Source organism: Alosa sapidissima, chromosome 16 (genome assembly GCF_018492685.1).
Source record: "Alosa sapidissima isolate fAloSap1 chromosome 16, fAloSap1.pri, whole genome shotgun sequence".
Lineage (NCBI taxonomy): Eukaryota > Metazoa > Chordata > Actinopteri > Clupeiformes > Clupeidae > Alosa > Alosa sapidissima.
Window position 1 is genome coordinate 30,019,462 of NC_055972.1, and position 25,782 is coordinate 30,045,243.

Genomic DNA, 25,782 nt, shown 5'->3' on the forward strand with positions numbered 1-25,782 from the left:
TACTGAACCCATGAAGAGAGAGAGAACTCGGTTAGATGACCTTGGGGGACATGGGAGACCAAAGTGCCTGATGACCAGAGGACCAGCAGGGCAGGGCCAATGCAGGCGAGGCCTGACCGCACAAGACCGATGGGGAAGTGGGAGAAGTGTGGTCATCTTCCCTCGAGCTATTTCAAGCGGCCATTGTTCCAGCCAGCTTGCCCTGAGCCTGAAGGCACAGCCGAGAGAAGTCAACAGCAGCAGCGGTCCAGTAATCCAGTGCCTGGCCTGTACACTACTGTGTGTGTGTGTGTGTGTGTGTGTGTGTGTGTGTGTGTGTGTGTGTGTGTGCACACGTGTGTGTGTGTGTGATAGAGAGAGAGAGAGAGAGAGATAGTGAGTGTGAGAGAGAGAGAGAGAGAGACCTTATGCATGTGTATGTGTGAGTGTCAGCTTGTGTGTTTATGTGTGTGTGTGTGTGTGTGTATGTGTGTGTGTATAGTATGTGTGTGTGTATGTTTGTGTGTGTAATCCCTCTCTCAAACTGTCTACGTGTGTGTGTGTTTGTGTGGGAGTGTGAATCCCTCTCTCAAACTGTCTGCGTGTGTGTGTGTTTGTGTGTGAGTGTGAATCCCTCTCTCAAACTGTCTGCGTGTGTGTGTGTGTTTGTGTGTGAGTGTGAATCCCTCTCTCAAACTGTCTGCGTGTGTGTGTATGTTAGTCACGGAGGAGAGCAAGCCCTGCACACCAGGAGGGGGAAAACAGAGAGCATGACACGACTATTCTGAGCCCACGGCCCTGCCAAAACACGATCTGCTTCTGTCCTGCCTTCCTTGCTTTTCTCTCTCTCTCTCTCTCACACACACACACACACACACACTCACACACACACAGATGTGCACGTACACACACAAATTCCAAGTTACTGCCCCGCGATGACTAACCACTATGTGTTTATGCAAAGGTTCATCCCTGACCCACATTCCAGGACTTGCTTTAGCAATAATGACGGTGGTGGTGGTGGAGGTGATGTGAAGCCTTGAAGATGCTTCCTGTGTTTCGGCCTTGCTTAGCTTGACCAGTCCTCCTTCCTCCGACAACACATGCCCCTTTCCACATCTGTTGCTAGCTTACAACCATGTTTTCCTGTGTCTTTCTAACGCTCATTGGTGTTTTAAGCCCCCACTGTCGACTTCAAGGCAGCGCTGCGACTGTCGACTTCAAGGCACCTAACCTTAACCTTAACCCTTGCCTAAACCTAATGCCTTCCATGCAGTTAAAACACCAAACACCTTTTCTAACTCCTTCTCTCCCACTCCGATCAAACAGTAGTTGGCATCTATTTGAGGAGGTTCCTGATCTTCCTGAGGCTTTTTGTGGCCTCCATACAAATAAACAGAGCACTATATACTATCTATGTTGCCACCATTAAAGCTGTCCTGCCTTGGCAATGTCTCGCCTCAGGCAACATGTACTTTTACATGCAGATCACACACAGTATTGATCATGTGTGCATGTTCAATACTCACTGTATGGCGTGTTCAATACGCACTGTATGGCTTGTTCAATACGCACTGTATGGCTCACCAGTGCACACCCTAAAGCACAGACGCATCAGTAAATGAGTCATTGTGGTAAATGAATAACCTGTATACCGATGCTCTTTCTTTTTCGTTTCTCCTCTCTGTCGAGAGTTTCATTGTTTCCCTAACACTGAATCTACTAACCTTGGCCATCTTACATTTCCACATCTTACATAGACGAAAGGATTTATTGCCCGGGCCATCTGCAACCATGGCAATATACTTGTTTGGCAGCCACTGCTTGACCTTTGATTGGGATGATGCTTCTCAATCACTGATTCAGCATATGAAATCATTGCAACATGCTTGTGTGCACAAAGTCACAAATACACAGTCACACACACACACACACACACACTGACAGAGAGACATAGAGAAGGAGAGAAGAGATAAACACACACACGCACACGAACAAGTACACGCACACGCACACACACACACCTGTCATAGGTTCAGGGTGTTCCCTCCCAGTATTCTTCCTTCCTTTTCTCTGATGATTCCAGTGGTGGAAAACCTGTCCTGAATGTCCCATCTCTATTTAAAGACTTCCTTTATGCCCCCAAATGAGCCATCCACACTGTAAGTTGGACATGTCACATTACAGTAGATGGGTGCTGTGGGTAAAATACACCTTCTAAACATACAGAAGCCATCAGGATTATGGCCATTCATTTCATATTTTTTTTACAACCTGTAGTGACAGCAAAGCCTGATAGTACAATGCACACGCACACGGCACACATGCACACACACAGAGGTTTCTGCTGAGCTTATAACATCATTGCTTTCCCAGAAAATATTAGTGTGTTTTTACTCGTGTGGGGAAGGGCACAGGAAGGCCTGTGTGTGTGTGTGTGTGTGCATGCATGTGTGCATGTCCCCCCCCCCCCCGCCCCCCGCAGCCTATAACTACACAAAGGACCTATTTATAGTCCAATGGCCGCCCTACACACACACACACACACACACACAGACTCTCAGTCGCTTGCTCACACAAACACGCACACACACTTTTTCTCTGTCTCTGCAGCTTGCTCGCATGCACACACACACACACGCACACAAACTCTTTCTCACTTGCACACACACACACACACACACACACACACACACACACACACACACATGCAAACAAGCTCTTTCTCACTTGCACACAGGCATGAACACACACACACACACACACACACACACACACACACACACACAATTTCACTGTTCTGCATCCAGCTCCTTTCTCCACCTCCCATGCCTCTCGCTCTCTGCTCTGCCATAAACTTCCTGTTTGAGGGGAAACTGGGAGAAGGGCACCCTTCTTTACTGGGTTTTGCGGGCTGCAGCCATCGCCGTGGCAACGGGATGTTTGGTTTCCAGGATATGACCAGTCTCAGTTTCTTACTTTCCTTCCCCCTTCTCTGTTTCTTCATTTGTCGCAGTGAAGTGTATTGAGAAGTGGCTACACACACACACACACACACACGCACACACACGCACACTGTGAGCAATCTGATGGGAAAGAGAGAGATCAGCACCAAGCCAGAAAATCAGGGAAGCTGAGGGCTTTTGAACAAGACTGAGCAAAAGATTATTTCTCAAGTATTTGGTAGATCTTCAGCCCAACAGTACTGATAACACTGTGACCTCAGGAAGCAATCCCACTCATCTCCCCGAGTTCCACAGACAGCTTCCTGTGCCACCGTAAACAAATCCAGCAAGCCAGGAAGTCCTGCGCCTTCACCGGTCCCTTCACAACGCATACATACAGTACATTTGTATCACAGAGGGATGTTCTATACAGAACAAATACAAAGAAAGAACAATCACGGCACAAAGCATTCATCTGAATCACAGGCCATCATAGCATGGGCTTCCAGCAGATTCATTTCCTGTTTTAAAGGTTAAAGATACACTCCAGCCATTACTATCAACTCCTAAAAACTCATTTTAGTTCCACAAAGGTACATATTCATACGTTTTTTTTTTTTTTTTTAAATCTCACTTGGCCTGGAAACAGCTTGTATGCATCTCTACCTCTTCAGCCTCATCTTTGATGTGGGGAGCTAACAATGTTTTGCTAATGTAAGATAGCTAACTCTGAGACGATAGCTTGCTTATTTTGTAAAACTAAATGTGCAGATGTGTCCTAAAGAAAGCTATTTTCCAACATAATTTGTAAAACTCCAACCTGCAAGTCAGTCAGAATTGGGTTCCATCCGTAGTCACGCAACAATGGGATGTTCTGATTGGTTATCCGTTGATGCAACAGTGGGCTGTTCTGATTGGTTATTTTGAAACATCAGCTGGTGCCCTGCCCATCTAAACCCAGAAATACTCAGCCATGTTGTATACCTTTTATTTCGCTCATGATATGTAACATAGGCCTAATTATCACCTACAGTAATGGATGTGGGAAAAATGTGAACTATTTGATTTTATGCCAGAGGGGGCCTAAGTTATGTAGGCTATTGACAACTAAAAAGAGACTTAATCCGCTGCACCTTAACCAAAGGCATTAACATTCCAACTTAAAAGTGAGAGGATTCTGGATAATACCCATCAACCTTTTGATAGTTCACCACCATCAATTACACACCCATGACCAACTCCCTCCTTTCAACCAGCTTTCCCTCTCCTCCTACTACGGGAAAACTTACTTCAAACAAATTCATAAACACCCACACAAGTGCTACTGGCATTATGAATGCTTTCACAATGAGCTTTTACACACCCTCTCTCGCCCGCTGCGCCCGCATGTCATGATGAATTACAGGCATGGCATGTGGCTCAGCACAGATACACTATCACAACCAGCAAACACATAAGCACATGTTGCACTGCACTCTTAAACTGGGCTTGTGCCACACACACACAAACACACACACACATGCACCCACACACTAACACCCTAACTCTCTCTCTCTCACACACACACACACACACACACACGCACACACACACGCACACACACGCACACACACGCGCGCGCAGCCACCTAGTCTTTAAAATAAGACCACCATGCGCGTAGGCGTAGGGGAACAGGTTGTTCTGGGTCTGGGTTACATGCTGTAACCCAGTGGTCCCCAAACTTTTTCTCCCGAGGGCCAGCTCACTATGCCTGGCTCTAAGAGAGGGCCAGAGACTCGGAGTATATCAGTAACCTTAAATCTTAGTAAACCTTAGTGCTGTGAACAACAAACATTTAATCATAGGCTACTGCAATTTAATACCATTGTTAACTGTGTTTATATTGCCATCATGCCATGTAAAATGTAGCTCAAATGAAATAATACTAATAAAAAAGACTTTAGCATTCCCAAAAGTATTAGCAGGGAGTCCCAAAAGTATATTTTATCTAAAATGTGTGAACTCTGAGTCTTTGCATACACAGCTCAAGTTGTGAACAAGCAATATCCTACAAATAATTTAATGAAGTTTTATGAAGTGCTGGCAAAAACATCTGAAATGACCACCATTCTAACTTTCACTCAACTGATGAGAACTTTGTGAAGTGTGAATTTGGATGAACATTTGAACGAGTGAATAAAAAATAGAAATAATTATCCCAGGAAGTCCCAGAAATATGACTTGAATAGAAGTTAGTTAGTTATTAACAATTAATTGATAAACTTTTAGAATACTTTGAGCACTGATGCAGTCAGCATAGGCCTCTTTACATTGTTTGTAAGCCTACATTTCATTCCGTTTTCAATGGTAAACGCGAAACAGCGCCAAAACAACCACCAGTGGACAAAAAGAGTATTACACGTGTACTGTTAAGACTCACCATAGAGAATGAATGGGGGAAATTACGGAGGTTACAGTTTGGCGATGTCATACTCTTGGGCGGGCCAGATGCTATATACCACAGATATGTTTTGGGGGGCCACCCAAAATGAGGTGGTGGGCCGTAGTTTGGGGACCACTGCTGTAACCACATCTGGCTGATGAAGACTTCTCTTGTCAGCAACGTTGGGTGGGGAGGGGGCACCACATACATACACACACACACACACACACACTAACACAGACACAGACACACACACACCCACACAAACACACAAGCACACACTGCCCTGTCATTACCAGCTCCACGGCATGTAACAGGAAATGCAACATTTACAAAACGACTGCTGGGGGATTGCGACTCTCACAACATCCTGTGGACTCAACACACAGTTCTGTTAATCACACATTAATTCTGATGGTTTTAGCAACTCAGCGATTCTCTGCAGGGTGAAGGCTTGTTCAGAGAAGCCAAGCAGAACTTGTCACTCTGAGCGGACGACTGTGGTGAAAACCACAGAGATCACAATCACACATAGGGACATGGTAACACTCACTTACTCACTTCAGTCAGATCAGCATGGCTATTCATGCTCGGGCCGGGTCAGTTTCTTGTTGAGCTCTATAGAATATGGTGACTCTGAGACACACACACACAGAGAGAGAGAGAGAGAGAGAGAGAGAGAGAGAGAGAGAGAGAGAGAGACAGTAGTAGCAGTAATGAGGTGGGGAGGCCATCAGTAATGCCAACAGGACGTGTACTCCCAGACATCACTCTATCAGCCCTATACCACACACACACACACACACACAGTAGTAGGAGGGGTGGAAGAGGTGGGGAGGCAATCAGTAATTCCAACAGGACGTGTTCTCCCAAACATACAGCCCACTATCTGTCCTATCAGTCCACAAAGTACAGGCAAACAGCATGCATCATGTCAGTGAAGTCATCCAAGAGACACACACAAACAACCCGCAGGGACCAGATGCCTTATCACCTTTACTCACACACACAGAGACACACAACACTCTCTCTCTTACTTATACACACACACACACACACACACACAGAAAGAAAGAAACACACAAACACAAACACACACACAGATACCGGTACATATATCTCATGGTCATGAGAGCTGTGTTTGCTTACACGCTAAAATCCTGCTTACAGATATACCCGTGAGATAATGGTTGTGAGTCTGCGTTTGGTCATTGATTATGCAACGCTCAGAGGGACGTCCAGGGGGGCCTCGGGGGGAGCTTCCCAAAAACAGATCCTTCAACAGTGGGGGCATTCGGGAGCACAGAGCCAAGGAAACCCAGCAGAGACACAGAGAGGACAGAGGCGGGGGTTGAACTTTTTCTCTCTTTTATTTTTCCATCTAGTTCCCTTACAGAGGGAGAAGGACAACAGTCTCTGCTTCGTAGCTTAGTCTGCTAAAGCAAACATGAGAAAGATTACAAAATAGTCAGAATTAGAAAAATATACGTCACTATTATGAGGCACTTCAATGCTGAGATTCAGTGTTCATTTGTGAGGTTTGTTTTTTGTTTGTTTGTTTGTTTTGTTTGTTTTTGTTTGCTTACCATTCAAGAAAACAAAAATATGCTGTTCACACCGTTTTGTAAATGTAAATGAAGTGAAAAGCTTTGAACAGAGACTTCTGTTGCTAAAACTGATGCTGGAAGCCATCTTGAATTTCAGCCATACATCTTGTGAATGAAGGTGATTCATATGAAGTATTAAGACAAGAAGAAGAACTTCAATATTCCCATTCAACTATTACACACACAAACCCAGCAGATTCCAAGCTTTTCATTTAGTTTTAACACTTATGCAGATCTATGCGTCTCAGGGTTTTGTGTCACCATCTTGCTAACGTCCTGCTTACATCTGTACATTGCTCCATAAGACAGGCAAACTTTTAACCTCTGCGGTAACTTTCCACTGGCCTGGATACAAGTCAACATCCATGGGGAAAAACAGACAAGGGACTAGTGCTTACATTCTCAAGCAGTAGGCTTCAGTTTGTAGAGCTGCTTGCAAACAAGACCAAAATGAACAGCACTTTCATTTGTGTGGATTTACAAACACACACACACACACACACACACACACACACACACACACAACTGAATTATACACCAACACAATCCAGAGGAACCTTTTGATTAACAGATAGTTTGTGAAGGTTTTGCCATCAGTCCCAACGACCTCAAAGACAAGGTAGCAATCAGAGCGGTTCATTTAAATAAGAACCTTACTAAATAAACAACTAGCATTCACTTCAGTCCACACAGTTCCCCGCTCCCATCCAGGTCTTCATGAAACCCCAATACTCAGGGAGAATCAGTCCAACTGTCTTGTTATTTGTATGCATAAGTTCTAAAATCAGATTTTCAGAAAAAGATGGATGGATAGAGAAGAACATGAGGATGAATGGAAACGAGAATTCCAGGAAGGAAACATTTTATTATTCCTTTATCCATCATTCTTTCAGGAGCCAGAAGCTCTCCGTAAGAAAAGACACAGTCACAACAGAACAGAGGAGGAGATAGAATTGGAAGTCCAGTCCACAGAGCATTCCAGGTTTGCATTCTCACATTCCAAAGTCCGCCACCAGAGCAGTACGACTTGCTGTATCCATCCCAAGTTTTTTTTGTTTTTTTTGTTTTGTTACTTTCTTAAAGATCAACATGCTCAGTTCCTCTCAATCTGTTCGATATCCAGCTCTCCATCCAACTCACACAATGCGTCTTTCTCCTCCGCCCTGCTGCTGCCTTTCCAGAATGTTCCATGCTCCTCATCTTCTTCCTCATCCTCCTCTTCCTCGCCCCTGTTAGGGGTGTCACACCTTGAGCCCACGCTACAGGCCGAGTCGGTGTCTTCTTCCTCATTGGACGAATCCCCATCCCCATCACCGCCTCTCTGGTGCAAGCCCCGCCCAAATCCAGCCCCTAAGCCAGACGGGCAGGTGCGCGTGGTCTCTGAGTGACTGGGAATGATGGAAGGGGGCGGGTCAACAGGTGAGTGACAAGTCTCAAAGAATGAGAACCTCGGGCAGCTCAAACTGTGGAAGTGCTGTTTCTGTGAACACAAATTGACAATAGAGACAGCAATTAGCAACAAGCTAAGCTACGTATCAATAAGTTTGAGCTATTTCTTTCTAATTCTATGTGTCAAACATTTCCTGCCGTTGCATGTCCGTAGCAAGCATCTGCTAAATATCTGTAATTTACTCTATTTTATACAATCCCACTGTAAGGCAACACCACCTAGTAATCACACAACTTCAACTGCTCTTGAGGGGAAATCCCTGCTAGTAATTAGTGAGGTGGGGGGACTCATGAAGCGTGTCTGCTTGGATGGACTTTAATGGCCTGCAAGTGGATCTGGTCTGCGTGTAACTACTGACATAACAATGTTCACCAGACACGAACAGCCAGGTTTACACCCAGCCCACACACCAACCTACACACTTCCTGGTTCTCTGTAGTAGTGAGACCAATTCTGCAGTTTTGTGTGTGTGTGTGTGTGTGTGTGTGTGTGTGTGTGTGTGTGTTTGAGCCTTTCTGTTAGCTTGCACCAGCGGCCACGCCTAACATAACCACTGTGGCATCTTTCATGTGCAAACTGCATGCACACTAAACCACACACAACACTTGTCCCCGTCCTTGTCTGACAGAGTGTTTGTGTGTGTGTGCGTGTGTGTGTGTGTGTGTGTGGTGGAGGAAGGGTAGTCCAGAAGAGGAAGCTTTCCCAGATTGGATAACATTCCATCATGGGAGGCGTGGACCCTTCATCTGGAAATCCCCAGTTTGCGCTGGACCCCCCCGAAAACAATCCCACCCACCCGTCCACCCCTGACACACACACACACACACACAAACACACACACACACAAACCATCTAACCCATCTAACTATTCTCACACTCCCATCACTAAGTGATGTTCAGCTATGATCACCATGCTTTCCATTCCTGGAATGAAGGGTGTCAAGTGTGTACATGTTTGTGTTTATCTGTCATGTGTGTGTGTGTGTGTGTAATAGGTTTATAACCTTGAACTTTTGCCAGTGAGTTTGTATTAATAGCCTAGGAGTCCAGACAGTGCCAGTGATCTGCCACCTTGCAAGATTTATGGACAAATAAATACTGACTTTACCCTGCAATTTTATTCTCGCTGTCAGACAAGCACACACACACACACACACACACACACACGCACACACACACACGCACACACACACAGACACACACGAACACACGCATGTCACACATATGCCAAATTCCTGATCTACACAAATTCAGTGGCTGAACAGCTGACGAATCCTTAGAATTCCAACATCGGAAATCCACAAATATCTCCGAAATCTTGCTAGCTCTGCCTCCCAGTTTCAAACTCACTCACTGACTCTGACTGATTTTTTCTCTCTCTCTCTGCTTCTCGTTTCATAAAAACACAGTCAGCATAGGAAACCCCTCTATCACTCCCACTCATTCTTTCTCTCTTTCTCTCTCTCTCTCTCTCTCTTTCTCTCTCTACAGGTTGTGAGTGGCCTCAAGTTTCCACATTCAGCGTATCTGTGGCAGCGCTGTGTCAACACAATCCTCCCAACCCTGATCAGCCCATCGCTTTCTCCCTCTCCAGCCAGCTGCCTGTGCATTCCATCCTTCCCTTCAACACCACTCTCCCTCTCTCTCTATCTCTCTCTATCTCTCTCTGTCTCACACGCACACACGCACACGCACACACACACACACACGCACATTCCAGTGTGAGATTCTGGAAACATACGTTTGTGGAGAGAACCAAGCCTTTCTGAAACCCCTCTGACCTGGCTTTCCTGATCTTCCATGAAAACAGTCACAAACAAACACAGACTGCTCAAGGCTACCGGGTGCTCTGGTCTCAGGACTCAGGTCTTCAAAGAGCAGAGAAGCAGACACATGGTCATGGACAGACTCCAAGGCAAGGGAGACAAACCACACATTCAGACACATCCACAGAGGAAAAAAGAACGACAGCAAGAGAGAAATAAGGAGGTCAAGTTAGAATGAAAGACAAAAATGAACACACACCTATAGTGGTGTATGATCATTGGATTTTGTTTTCCCTTATTACAGTTTTTTCTGAATGCTTAAACACAACCGTGATTCTTATAGCACAATTTCTAAAACTATTAATACTTATAGCAAAACCACTCACTGAGTTCACAAAACTAAAAGCACAAACACTGCTTTGCACTCAGTTTGCAATTTTGTAACACACACTTTGCACAACTGTAGGCACAATTCACTGCACAGCACTATTTTTGCGGAACTGTAAACACAACTCATGCTTTCACTCAATTTCCAAATGATTAACACACTCCTAGCAAATCTATACAAATGTATGGCTATTACTGTATTTACACTATTTTGCCAACTCTCTGGCACACTTTTTCACGTGAAAACTGTTTTAGATAATTCACTTTGCAATCAGCCTAGGCACTATAAATAAGCCACAGGTAATGTACAATGGGTACAATGGAGGGAGCAGGAAGAGTGAGAAGAGTAAGAATTAGAGGAGGCTGAAGAATAGGATGTGGAGGTGAAGAAGTAGGAGGAAGAGGACGCGGAGGTGAAGTAGTGAGAGGGAGAGGATGACAAGGACAAGGAGGTGAAGTTAGAGGATAAGGACAAGGAGGAGCAAGAGGAGGATGAGGTGGGGGAAGAGGAAGGGTAAGAAGAGAAAGAAATAGCCCTTTACAGGCAAAAAAATCAGTCTACGAAATTTTGAGAGAGACGACCCGATGTAGACTGATTTGTTTTGTCTCAGTGAAATTGCTATTTTGTGTTTTGACACCAAAACACCAATACTTGATGTTTGGATCCCTGTATGTTTACAGATCTATGACAAAAAGTATGACCTCAACACCTGACATAGTCTACCTTGTGCACAGAGAAAGCAAAAGCCAGATGTTTTTTTTATTCATACCATCAGTGTGTAGTTGGCACATTGTGTGCTTACTATTGTGATGGCTTGTGTTTACTGTTTGATACGAAAACACCATATTTACGAAGGTGAGTTCAGCAGGGTGTGTTAGCTTTTGTAAGAGAACTACAATGTTTTGCTGATTGGGTGAAAGGTTTTCCTATTTGTGTGCAGAGTTTTGCAAAAAAAGCCATAGTTACAAAAAATGTGCTTAAGCAATCAGAAAAAACTGTAATAACAACCTTCATCTAAAAACTACATTTTGTGTTTACTTGTGTTATCTTTGAATCATATTTAAGTTGTTTGTTCTGATGATCTGAAACATGTGTGCAAGACACGCATGCAAGTGTGACAAACATGCAAAAAAATAGAAATCATGAAGGGGGCAAACGCTTTTTCACACCACTGTAAATCTTCCAGTTCCTCTCATATTCAAAAGGCCTGTCTAGTCATCTGAAGACTGTGTATGTGCTGTGCTGTGTGTGTGTGTGTGTGTGTGTGTGTGTGTGTGTGTGTGTGTGTGTGTGTGTGTGTGTGTGTGTGTGTGTGTTTGTACCTGGGTCATTTTGGCCAGGTCCAGTGAGGGTCTGGCCTCCTGGCTGCTGTGCTCGTCCGCTCGCCTCCTCTTCATCCCCGCCACCTTCTTCTCGCTCAGCACGCAGGGCTGCGAGCGGCTCCGTGGCAACGGCCCCTGACCCCTTTCGGCCCTGGCCTCGGTCCCCAGCTGCGGTCCGGCGCCGGCAGCGTCCGCGTCCGTGTGGCAGAGCGGCAGCAGCAGCGGCGTGGTGGCCATGGGCTGCAGGTCCAGTGGGAGTGTGGCAGAGCGGCCGTGGGAGTGGTGGTGGTGGTGTGTGTGTGTGTGTGCGTGTGTGTGTGCGCGCGAGGGCAGGCTGACGCTAGAGCTCCGCTGCATGGGCGGCCCGCTGTGCCAGCGCCGCTTCTCCACCCACGACCAGACACGCGAGCCCTGCGGTCGCCACGGAGACGACGACGACAACGAGAAGGATGAGCGGCTGCCCGGTCCCACTCCACTCCCCCACATCAGCTCATCGGAGGACAGCGAGCGGCATTGGCGCTTGGAGGGCGGCGCTGCCGCGTTGCTGTGTGTGTGGCCGTGTGTGTGTATGTGTGGGAGGCCCGAGGCACGGGCCTCGTCCAGGCTCAGGTCCTGGATGAGGTGTGTGAGCGCGCTGGCGGCCGTGCGGACTGCAGGCTGGGGGGGAGCGGGCAGAGCCTCCCATAATCCTCCCTCCTGGTGGACACTCTCAGGCTGGACACAGCCGCCTGCCAGGGCCAGCCAACGCTCTCCCTCTGATACACACACACACACACACACACACACACACACACACACACACACGGAGAGAGAGAGAGAGAGAGAGAGAGAGAGAGAGAGAGAGAGAGAGAGAGAGACACACACACACACACACACACACACACACACACACATACAAGCAGTCATTAATAAACAATACAATCTCACACACACACAATTACGAGTAATTAACAAATACCTACAGCACATACACATGGCAACCAATGGACTCTTTCTGATATATGTATCAGACAAGGGCAAAGACACAAACACAAACACACACACACACACACATACAAGCAGTCATTAATAAACAATACAATCTCACACACACACAATTACGAGTAATTAACAAATACCTACAGCACATACACATGCCAACCAATGGACTCTTTCTGATATATGTATCAGACAAGGGCAAACACACACACACACACACACACACACACACACACACGACATACTATAATATATATATTATATACTAATTATATAATACTATAATTAGTCATGAACACAGAAACCACACATGCTAACTAGTAGTCTGCTTCTGATACACACACACAAGCCACAAAAGACACATGCACTCATACATAGCCCACAAGTCCACACATACACACATACACACATCCACACATACATAGCCCACAAGTCCACACTTGTGCCAGCCAACCCTCTCTCACCAATACACACATGAGCGATCATAAACACACAAATGTGTACATGAACCACATCTACACACATGTAAATACATACACAAACACACACATGGTCATACACAATAACTACTACTGCCACATGCACACACAGATTCAAATGATCACAAACAGACATACCGACAAGCACACACCATAACACACACACACATATACACTGAAACACACACACTGACACAGTCATAAACCATTCATTAACATGCACAAATACACACTCACTAGAGAGAGGGAGAGAGGAAGAGACAGAGAGGGAGTGAGGGGAAAAGAGAGAGAGAGAAAGAGAGAGAGTAATCTGACAGTCACTAGTCCTCCTCTGCTCGTCCAACAGAGGCCTTCAGTGCAGTACAACTGAGGCCACAGTGTCCTCTCCACATCCCCTCCAGAACAAGGAGGCCCACAGCACACAGGGCACAGCGCACAGCAAGGCCTAGAGTGTCTGTCGGCTCCAAGTGCATGCACGCGCGCGCGCAAGAGTGTGTCTGTCGGCTCTAAATGCATGCACACGCGCGCGTGAGAGTGTGTGTCTGTCGGCTCTAAGTGCATGCACGCGCGCGCGAGAGAGAGTGTCTGTCGGCTCCGTGCATGCACGCGCACGAGAGAGAGTGTCTGTCGGCTCCGAGTGCATGCAGGCACAAGGATGCTTGTCCGCAGCCTAAAAAAGGGGCCTTTTGATAGGACACCCAGTAGGTGCCCAGCAAGCATTGTCGACATCTCTGGGGGGTCTTGTCCATAAGCCAAGTGGTCTGTCCACACCCGTGTGGGTGTGTAGCGGCACACTATCCTTTTTGGAGTGCACGGAGGAGAGGCCCACACGTTGACATTTTAACGGAATTCTCCAAAACGCACAGAAACAATACACCAGGCGAAAACAAAACACTCTGGGAGGAATTAGACCGTTCCCTACACCTCCCAGCGAAACAAGAGAGGCTTGTTCGCGTGCCTTGGGGGTGACTGGCACAGCACGGCATGGCACAGCACAGCAGGGGACAGGTGACATGACAGAGGGTGTGTCAGGGACGGTAGCCGTCAGGGGGAGGGTGGAGAGGAGAGGGGTAGGAGGATGTGAATATAATGCAATACACTTTCTATAGCCTGCACTAGACTGGCTCAGAGAACTTAGAAAACAGGTAGTAAAAGAGAGATGGCGTGTGTGTGTGTGTGTGTGTGTGTGTGTGTGTGTGTGTGTGTGAGACTCACCCACTGAGCTGCAGGAGAAGAGTGCGGTCCCTTTGCTCATGGTGCTGGGCTCATGCTGCAAAGACACACACACACACACACACACACACACAACCATTTGATTCCCAGAACCATTTAATCAGGATGCATGTCTCTCCTGTTGAACACTTAATGCCGGCAGCAATAATTCCATAGTGGTTAGTTACCTTTCATGCCTGACTTGGTCTACACTTTAAGTGTTAACAGTCAGTGTCATGCACATTACCTTTGCTGACAGCTGAGTTCAACTAACTGCATTAACAGAACTCCACCTGACCTTGCATGACTGACTGTCACCATCGGATTATGTGAGTTCAGGCAAAGCAGGTGCGCTCAACTCCAGAGTAAACCGTTTTTTTTTTTGGCTGCGAAAGAAGTACTACGATGATAAACAGAAAAACACACTCCAAAGTGTAAAAACATACTTAAATCACTGGAATTATCATGCTTGAGAGTGTGTTTGCCTGTTTACAGTTAAGATGCAGGCCCGCACTAAACGCACTGAGCTAATGGCATCTGACAGCTTTTAAATGTGTTCATCTTCATATATTTTTGAGTTGTCCTGTTTTTGGTCTTTCAAGAGGGGTCTAAACACGTATCTGTTCAGCTTACACTTAATTAATTAATTGACAGAATAATGACAATAAATATCTAACTGTAATGTAAGGAGGACTGTTTAGTAATCTGCAAATGTCATAGAGTGACCTATATGTGAGTCTACAACAGTCTGCAGAGTTGACAAATGCTTTAGCAATGACTCGTATATCTAACCATGTATAATGGCCATACTGTGACTGACTGTGAGTGTGTCTGTGTCTGTGTTTGAGCTTACATTGTCCACGCCCTTCTTTATTTCCAGTGTTTTGGAGTAGAGGATCACCATGGTAACACGTCTGAGTGTTCCTGAACGTCGCTGTGCATGAGAGGAAGGGGTCCTGGGGCGGCCATGTTGGGTGAGGATAGAGGTGTTGGCGTTCTTTGAGGGAAAGGCCTCAGGAGTGTGTGTGTGACACAGCCTCCAGTCCCTGCATAGACCACACACACACACACACACACACACACACACACACACACACACACACACAAACAGAGAGAGAAACCACATTAGTTTAGAGTTTACAAACAGTGTGGTCGAGTTGAAAACAGCCCAAGGCACATATAATGGCAAATACTTCTAGACCAATGCACATTCATTCATATGCACACACACACCCAAAAGTGTGCCTAACAATCTATTCACACGGCACCACCTAAAACCAGAAGATCTGGGCGTGGATGAACAGTAGACTAGAGGCATGAGCCTACTTGTGCCTCTGTGTGTGTGTGTGTGTGTGTGTGTGTGTGTGTGTGTGTGCATGTGTGCATGTGTGTGAGCGCGTGCGTGACCTTCTACCAGCTCGGTACACATCAGCCCCGTGGTGTTGGCCAGGGGGTAATGTGAAAGAGCTTCAAAGGAACCCACAGCTGCTATAACCATTCTAGCGGAAACGCTAGCTGAGCGGAGCTGCACAGAGTACAGAGCACCCAGCGCGGGGCAAAGCTGGATTACTCCACAGCACCACAGACAGGTTAATCCTCTCCATAAATACACACAAGTCAGTCTGTCAGCCAGTGGCCCAACCAGAGCTACAGAACCGACAGTCATACACACACACACACACACACACGCATGCACCCACACACAGTCACACACAGCATCTCTCTGTCTTTTACTCACTCACTCACACAAACACACACACACACCCACACGGAAAGCACGAATAAGAACACTCGCACACATATCATCTCTTTCTCTTTCACTCATTCTCTCTCAGACACACACACACACACCCTCTCTCTTCCTCTTTTTCGTTCTCACACACATTAATTAAAAAGAGAAAAGGTCCCCTTGGGGTAAGATCCAGATCAGAAGTGGAGTGAGATGACAGAAGGAGGTGAGTGAGTGTGTGTGTGTGTGTGTGTGTGTGTGTGTGTGTGTGTGTGTGTGTGTGTGTGTGTGTGTGTGTGTGTGTGTGTGTGTGTGTGTCCGGAACAGACCAGGGCCAGACATGGACTTTAGTCAGAGCACAGCTAAAGAACAGGCTTTGAGACTGTGTGTGTGTGTGTGTGTGTGTGCCCGGAACAGACCAGGGCCAGACATGGACTTTAGTCAGAGCACAGCTAAAGAACAGGCTCTGAGACTGTGTGTGTGTGTGTGTGTGCCAGGAACAGACCAGGGCCAGACATGGACTTTAGTCAGAGCACAGCTAAAGAACAGGCTCTGAGACTGTGTGTGTGTGTGTGTTTGTGTCTGTGTATGTCTGTGTGTGTGTGCGTGCGTGCTAATGGCACAGGCTCAGGAAAATGAACAGATAGCAAAAAACGCTGATGTTAATCATTGAAGCACACACACACACACACACACACACACACACACACACACACACCTCATACTCATGTGCTTATTCCATTGGAACAACCTTTCCTTCCTCCATAAACAAACTGGAACTGCACACACAACAGAAGAGGACAACCACACAAAGAGACTCGAGGAGGAACCAAAACCATAATGAGATTAATGAGAATCCAAACACAACGAGACACACCGCTAACACACTATCCAACAAGACACACAGCAACACACACCGCTAACACACTATCCAACAAGACACACCACTAACACACCACTACCACACTATCCAACAAGACACACCGCTAACACACTATCCAACAAGACACCACTAACACACTATCCAAAAAGACACACCACTAACACACCACTAGCACACTATCCAACAAGACACACCACTAACACACCACTAACACACTATCCAAAAAGACACACCACTAACACACCACTAGCACACTATCCAACAAGACACACCACTAACACACTATCCAAGAAGACACAGACCGCTAACACCGCCAACACACTATCCAACAAGACACACAGCAGCACACACCGCTAACACGCCGCTTCGACACTATCCAACAAGACAGTTGTGTATGTGTTGTGTATGTATGTATGTGTATGTGTATGTATGGTTCAGGCAATGCAGGTGCGCTCAACTCCAGAGTAAACTGTTTTTTCTGGCTGCGAAAAAAGAACTACGATGATAAACAGAAAAACACACTCCGAAGTGCTTCACTCTTTATTGAGGTTGAATGAAGACGAAATTCGCCCTGGTTGGGAGAAATGAGAGCGAATCGCAGAGGCAAGCGAAACAAAGTTGACGAAAGTTTAACTTTATTCAAATGAGGACCATTCGAGAACCAATCAGGTCCAGGGGCCTCATGTACAAAGCTTGCGTACGCACAGAAATGCTGCGTACGCCACTTCTCACGCTCACGTCCGGATGTACGGAAGACTGACTTGAACGTGAGAATGGGCGGTCCTCCACGCAAACTTCATGTCTGGCGTACGCACATTTCCAATGTGTATCGTCAGTTGGCGACACTTAGAGGCAATGCAGCGCAACAACATAGTTGATCGCGAGTCTAGGCCTTTATTTGCACAGTATATTGTGAAACGTGGGTTATTAAAAATGATAACACTTCGAAAGTAGGCCTATGTTTCTATTTAAATGGACATGCAACATGCTCAAATTCTTATCCAACAACCTATCTATAATGACAACTGTAGACTTATTAGAGGATACGAATTAAAAGGGAATGTGAAACCTATTGCCTACACATATTGATAGAATAGATAGGCTGACTAATAAGCGCGGATAAAAGCTATATTTTCCTTAGTGTGATTGACTGCATAGGATACTTTGACTTTCCTCGAGTAAGCATTCACATTATTGTTGTCACACTTGTGTGCAAATATATCTAGAAATCGTAATGTTGTGGCGATGTGGCCTGGATCAACTTTGTTTATTCCACCTCGAGTGCGCGATGCGTGGTAGCCTACTTGGAGACGATTGATTTAATGTTTTTTTAATTAATGCAGTTGCGTTGTAATGGTTCAAATGCATCAAACCCAGTTTTGCGAACCCTGTCACCTACTTGCAGACTGACCAATAATTCTGCCACGGTCTCTGACCCTATAGCTAGCCACTGCTACGCTCTGCCACTAGGCCTACTGTTTTTTTGTTATTAATTACAGATGATAAAGACGTAAGATTCTTGCCATTTCGTCTGATAAACACTTCTACCTCGCATTCGCTGGAGATAAACTTTTTTTTTATTAATTTGATGATTTCAATGCTCGTGCATGTACACTTAATTTCACGTTAATTGGGATGTACAAAGAAAGGCTGCGTGGAATGCTGCGTACGCACAGTTTCATACATTAGGATTTTTTTGTGCGTACGCTACTTTTCAGGTTTGCACTTACGCAATGTTTTAGTATGAAATCCACGCAAGTCTTTGTACATGAGGCCCCAGGTGTTGAGGCCCCAGGTGTTATGCTTGGATGCGGGATTTACAAAAAAGTCTGACCAAGATGGCGGAGCCACGGAGACTACCTGTATCAACACGAATTGTAGTTTATATGCCACACGAACTTAGTCAGTGCACATACACCGCTAAATAGACCACTGTATGTGTTAGTTTAAACACTCAAACTTTTCAGATAGCCGACAGGCCAACTGCTAGCATTTCCAGACATTGCATTTCATTGTAAGCCTGACCAGGCAGCTAGGCTACATGCTGCAACACAGGTATGAAATATATTATGTCTTATTGACCTTGTTATTTCTATGAACTTGAATTGTTGTTTATAGGCAACATCAACTTAGTCGAGGTATAAAAACCCCAGTATATCTTCATTAAGTACTTAAACTTTTGAACTAGCTGATAGCCTAATTAGCTCACTTGCCACCACTGGCTAGACACTGCAGTCATCAAACGTGTTTCACTGTGTGGAAACCTACCATAACACACCGCTTACACACTATCCAACAAGACACACCGCTAACACACTATCCAACAAGACACACATTGCTAACATACCGCTAACACACTATCCAACAAGACACACACCGCTAACACACTATCCAACAAGACACACACTGCTAATACACTATCCAACAAGACACACACTGCTAACACACTATCCAACAAGACACACACTGCTAATACACTGCTAACACACTATCCAACAAGACACACACTGCTAATACACTGCTAACACACTATCCAACAAGGCACACACTGCTAACACACTATCCAACAAGACACACACTGCTAATACACTGCTAACACACTATCCAACAAGACACACACTGCTAATACACTGCTAACACACTATCCAACAAGACACACACTGCTAACACACCATCCAACAAGACACACAATACACACCGCTAACACGGAGTGTGTCCACCGCCTCAAGTTCACCGCAGGTTTGCTGCTAATCTAGCACCCAGTTTAGCTCACTATGGGGCACTCACACACACACACACACACACACACACACACACACACACAATTTCAATATCTTTCTAATTCCATATATACTGCTTCAGCAACAAACACACCCATTTGACATTGGCAATACAACTAGTAAACAGCAGTGAGCAGTTGGCTATAGGTGCACTGAGATTAGTTATATCACCCATCACGTAGCACAGTGATAAGACATTCCAGCTGATGGTATTGCGTTGGAACATCTCGCCTTGCCTGTCGCTGCTGTAGGCTCTGGCTATTTAGACGGGCAGGGCTGAACAGGTATGGCACTCAGACTGGCTGGAATTGTCATGCGCTAAATGGTGCCTTTTCAGGTGCTGCCTGGTATTGGGTGTCTCTCACCATTTGGGTTTGGTTACAAAGCACCTGGGAAGAATTTGCGTGGTGTCACGACATTGTGTGATGTGTGTGTGTGTATGCGTGACACACACACACACACACACACACACACACACACACACACACACACACACACACTCAACAGAAGTAGCTAAACAAGGGGGGGGGGGGGCACAAACTCAAAAGAATAAAAGTCAAGAGTAGGAGAGCAATCAGCTCCCATAATCCCCTGTGCCACCCAGCACACTGCCAACTGCTAAAGAATATCATGATTGAACAACTTCTGAGGAAAGCAGCCTACTGAGAGAGAAAGAGAGAGAGGGGGGATGGGGGAGGGAGAGAGAGAGGGAGAGAAAAGAAGTCTGCATTTTTGTGTTCGCTTGCTCGATACTGAAGGGCATTTCTTTAATGGCTGTAGCCACAGGAATTTTCCCCTAAAGAATGTTTTACTTCAAATAATTCAAAGTTAAGAGCACCTGTTAATCTGTTGGTTGTAAGCTAGTCATAACAACATCATAAACATGCAAATCAACACGCACTAACAGACATGTGTGCTCGCACACACACACACACACACACACTCTCTCTCTCTCTTTCTCTTTCATACACACACACCTGAATCCTACAAACGGTGAATCCTACAAACATGTACTGCTGTTTGAAGCTGAAAGCATTGCTCAAGTCGCTGGGTGGTTTTGTGGTTAGAGCTGAGTGCCTTTCAGGAATCTCCATCTCTTAAGAAGATACCCCCCCCTCCACACACACACACGCACACACACACACATTCCTCCTAGTGTACCTATAGAGGCAGACTGCATATAGTGTGGGTGTATGTGTGTGTGAGTGAGAGTGTGTGTGAGTGAAAGAGAAAGAGAGAGAGGTTAGGATTTCAAATCAGAAAGATAACTACAGCTAAATGAAACCTTTTCTACACAGTGTGTATGTGTGTGTGTGTGTGTGTGTGTGTATGTGCGTGTATGTGTGTGTGCATGTGTGTGCGTGAATAAGGGTGTGAATTGTGTGACTGTACAGGCGCCTGTGTTGGTGTGGTCGTGTGTCAGGTCTGGGCTCCTGCGTCTGGCCTGGAGCCAGGTAAGAGTAAGGAGCCTCCAGCCTGGCATGGGGATCTACTTCTCCTCATAAATAATGCATCAGCATGTCTCCACAATACATAAGTCCACTGAGAGTTTACCTTCTACACTGTGTACGTTGTTCAACAGATGCTTTGATATGACTACAGAGATTGCTGCGGTTTGTACGATGTTAACAACACACTCATATACATGCAAGCACGCGTGAACACACACACACACACACACACACACACACACACACACACACACACACACACTCAGCTGTCAGACAAAGCCATGCATATCTGCTGTGTGATTCACCAGAGTTTCGATGCTGTTGCCCTGATCCGCTAATACCCGGCCTACATCACATTACCTCCCTTCGAGAACTTTCCATTCCGCTCCTATATAGGATGTTAAGGCCATCATGAATGTCTCTAACAGTGTATGTGCATGTGTGGTTTTGAGTATGAGTAAGTGAGTCCGTGTGTGTGTGTGTGTGTGTGTGTGTGTGCGCGCACGGACGTCTCTGTGGTATTGGAAAATGAGCATAATAATACCCCCATTGTCGTTCATAACAAGAGTCTTATGATGTTAACAAAAAACAAACCATGAGGTCACTTCTGTGTCTAGAGCCTTCTCTCCAGTCCCTGACCAAAGAGGTGGACATGGAATGGGACAGGAGGGATTCATTAGTCATTAGTTATCTGACTAACTAGCTTCATTGTTTTTCACCCTTAAGTATTGGTGTGTTTGTCTTATGTAATGTGTGTGCAAATGTATGTCCATGTCTGATAGCACCTGCTTTTAATCTGCTAGTGTCCAGACAAGAGAATCACAAGTGAGGGTGAGCCTGTCTACACACACACACACACACACACACACACACACTCGGACACATGCATGCACATTCACACACACACACACACTCTCAGACACACACATATGCAAGCACACACACACACACGTCTTACTGAAACAGGCCCAGTATTTAAAATGCAGCACACAGAATGTGGTGGTTATGACTGCAGGCTCCAACAGAAGAATAGATGGCCATTAAAATGAATTGTGTGTTCAGACACACAAAGACAGGCATGGCTAACAGGCCCATTCTATCTGCTGGCCCCCCGCTCCCACTCCCCACCCCCACTACACATAAACACACACAGCTTCTCTGAGACACATCCTCCTGCTCTCTTGCTCTTTCTCCAACACGCGCACGCACACACACACGCACACACACGCACACGCACACACGCGCACACACACACACACGCACACACACACACACACACACCACACACACACACACACACACACACAGACACAGACACAAAAGCCTTGCAAATTAGGGTAGCAAATCTGAGAGGCTTGGCTTGAAAACCTCCCAGTCGTCTTCAATGACCCCCATGCCATTGAGACTGAGAGAAAAGGACCTCTTTCGCACGCACACACAAAGTTTAATCTGCGCCTGTAGGTACACACACACACACAGCTTACTCTGGGCCTGTTGGTACACACACACACACACACAGGCCGCTCCCAAGTGCGCCAATCAACATTCATGAGACATCCAGACACATTCAATTGAAATTGAATTGAATCCAGACACATCTCAAATCGCTTGGCCACTCACCCAGCGGCCAGCTCAGGTTAACGCGGCCGAGACACCCCCGAGGAGCTGCCATGCAGCCCTCTTCCCCTGAGCACTGCACCCACAGCCAAGGGCCTTGGATGACCTTCCTATGCGAGTGCATGTCAAAGGTAGCAGAACTCAGTGAACTACGACAGAACCGCGAAGCCTGCCTGCCTGCAACACTGAAAAGTCTGATGAGATACCGTGAAGGGGTAAAGACTGGAGGTAAAATGGCGCTCTGCTCACAGCAGTCTATGACTAATGAGAACAGATATCAACCAAGAGTGTGAAACAGGGCTCAAATACTGCATGGCTATTACATTCACATTTGCTATTGATGCATCCATATGTGCACACTTACACGCATACACACTCTCTCTCTCTCTCTCACACACACACCCACACACTCACACATACACTAAGTGCACTTAAGCTGTATTGGCAGACACACTCAAACTACCAACCTAATTATGAGTTATATGTCTCTCTCTGTGTCAAACACTCTCCTTCGCACACACACACACACACACACATACACACACACACACACACACACACACACACACACACACACTATGTGTAATATGATACCACAGACGGCACAGGCCAGAGCACACACACGTGCACCCATGCACAGAATCAGACACACACACACACACACTCACACAAGCTTGACGAGCCGCTGCCTGCTTCCTCTGGGTAGTCCTTTTGTTTTCCACAAAACACAGTATACCTAGAGAGAGTGAGTCCAGGCCACTATTTTTCACATATTCTGTGAGACTTTCCCAGTAATGTTCAGGTTATGAAGCAAAACCTTCCAGGTAATGTCTGCACAGATAACATTAACCAAAGCAAAGCTAGTTTCATATCACAAAAACAAAGATATAGCAAAAGTTGTACTGTGAACCAGACAAGCCAATCTCTCTGTCTGCACACGCTCACACACAAACACACACACACTATACGATGTCAACAGGTCTGCCATCTTTCTCTGTCTGACCATGAGGCCTATTGCTTTGTTGCTGTGGTAGAAATGCCAATTAAAGGCTTCTCTACCCTTGTCAATTAACTCTGGAATTGGAATACACACACACACACACACACACACACACAGGGCAGCCATAGCTAACCAGTCCTGTGAATGAAACCACAAATTCACAAAAACTTGAACAGCCACATGAGACACAAGACAGATTATAAGGTCAAAGTCAACTTTAGGGTTAAGTACTGTGCATGCCTGTATGTTGTGTGTGTGTGTGTGTGAGTGAGAGAGAGAGAGGGAGACAGAGAGAGAGCAGCCTACGCGTGTGTTTTGTAACGTATACGTGCAAGAGCGTGCGTGGACTCTCCCATTTTTAATCGAGTAATGCCACAAACTCTGCAAAAAAAACAAACTTGCGGCGTGCACGTGCAAGTGTATGTCAATATGATGAGATAAAGCGACCACACCAGCCTCGAGGCCGCTTACAATGGTTTCCGCTCTGCGAACAAGCGCTGTGCCGAAACGCACGCTCGCACGCGCTGAAAGTAGCCTATTCTCCCTGAAACTAATTCCTGGAGTGAAATAAACACTTAATAACGCCACAGCCCCGAGCACACTGCTCCTGTTAAATTGTATATAAACAAAGGAACGCGAACACGCACTGTCGAAGAAAAGAGAGGCACTGTAGGGGGAGAGGGGCGGGCACGGGCAGTTGTGAGGCACTTGAACAAAGTTTTCCGTCCATCCCAATAACAGGACAGGAGCCTGGAGGACAGGGGAGGCTTTTGTCCCCGTCTAGCCGAGTCTGCTAGAGTAACAAAGCGAGTGATCTCTTCATCAGCCTCCCTTCGCTTCGTTTATCATTGTAGGCTAGTCCATGGAGAGGCATTGATCATGCGCTGGTTTTACGCAGACGGCAGAATCCCATTTTACGCAGACGGCAGAATCCTCCATATATGTCGTGCGATCTACGTAAGCAATTATCATAAAGTAGCCTACATGACAAACAACAAAGTAAAACTTACGAGATGCGGCTACTGACATGAGGAATGTAGTGGGTGAAGTAATTTAGATGGTGTAAAGTGTGTTGGTGAAAAATGCATTGAAATGATATCACGCATTCTGTTACAAATATTTCTATCACAACAAAAGCGATTAAGATTATTGTAAGGATGAAACTAAATGACAAGCATATATAGGCTGTGTAAAAACAGTAATGTGTCATGCTAATGACTATGGCCCACTCGCCAACAGAACAGTTAGGGAAAACTTTATTTTAACACATATTTAGGCCTACCTGTAACAAAACAGCGTTTTACTACACTAGGATCCAAATATGTTATAAAGCTACAAAAACAGCCATCGAGCTCTAATTATTTACGAGGTTTATGATCTTTAACTTGCTTGTTAAATGTTTACAACTGTTTGCGTACAGCGTAATAACATAGAAAGCTGATGCGTGTTGAGGAAAAACACTCTGAGAGATCAACAGACAAGAAGTTGTAATTTCAAATGTCTAAGTACCTGGCCAACTCTGTAGTTCAATTTAACTCATCTTCGAGCAGGGCAACAAAGGACCGGAGGGTTGCAAGCGGGTCCTCATGCGTACCCGTGTACACACTTGCGGAGACGGCGAGGGACTCTCCACACAAGTCCGTTCACTTTCGACATGCTTACAATATCCGCATACAGCCAAACCATTCCTCACCCGCAGGGGTGTTCTGTTTACATTAACCTATTTAAATTATGTTAATTAAAAAATAAGGATACTTAATAACACTCTAATCGC

The 25,782-nt window shown here is 45.8% G+C and overlaps 1 protein-coding gene across 1 annotated transcript; it reads right to left on the minus strand.

The window, feature by feature from the left end:
- Positions 1–6,697: 6,697 nt before the first annotated feature.
- Positions 6,698–25,687, minus strand: LOC121685827 (protein FAM53B-like). The gene is made up of 5 exons (XM_042066596.1): positions 25,518–25,687; positions 15,402–15,594; positions 14,552–14,606; positions 11,880–12,634; positions 6,698–8,433 (listed from the first exon to the last, which is right to left on the minus strand). Exons 2-5 carry the CDS (start codon positions 15,450–15,452, stop codon positions 8,047–8,049), a joined length of 1,248 nt encoding a protein of 415 aa, XP_041922530.1. The 5' UTR covers positions 15,453–15,594; positions 25,518–25,687; the 3' UTR covers positions 6,698–8,046.
- Between the last annotated feature and the right edge of the window lie 95 nt (positions 25,688–25,782).

Coding starts and splice junctions, on each gene's coding strand:
- LOC121685827 (XM_042066596.1), bottom strand. CDS start 15,452: ATGGTGATCCTCTACTCCAAAACACTGGAAATAAAGAAGGGCGTGGAC. Junction 12,635..14,551: donor CTTCTCCTGCAGCTCAGTGG/GTGAGTCTCACA, acceptor TGTGTGTATCAG/AGGGAGAGCGTTGGCTGGCC. Junction 8,434..11,879: donor ACCTGGCCAAAATGACCCAG/GTACAAACACAC, acceptor TTGTGTTCACAG/AAACAGCACTTCCACAGTTT.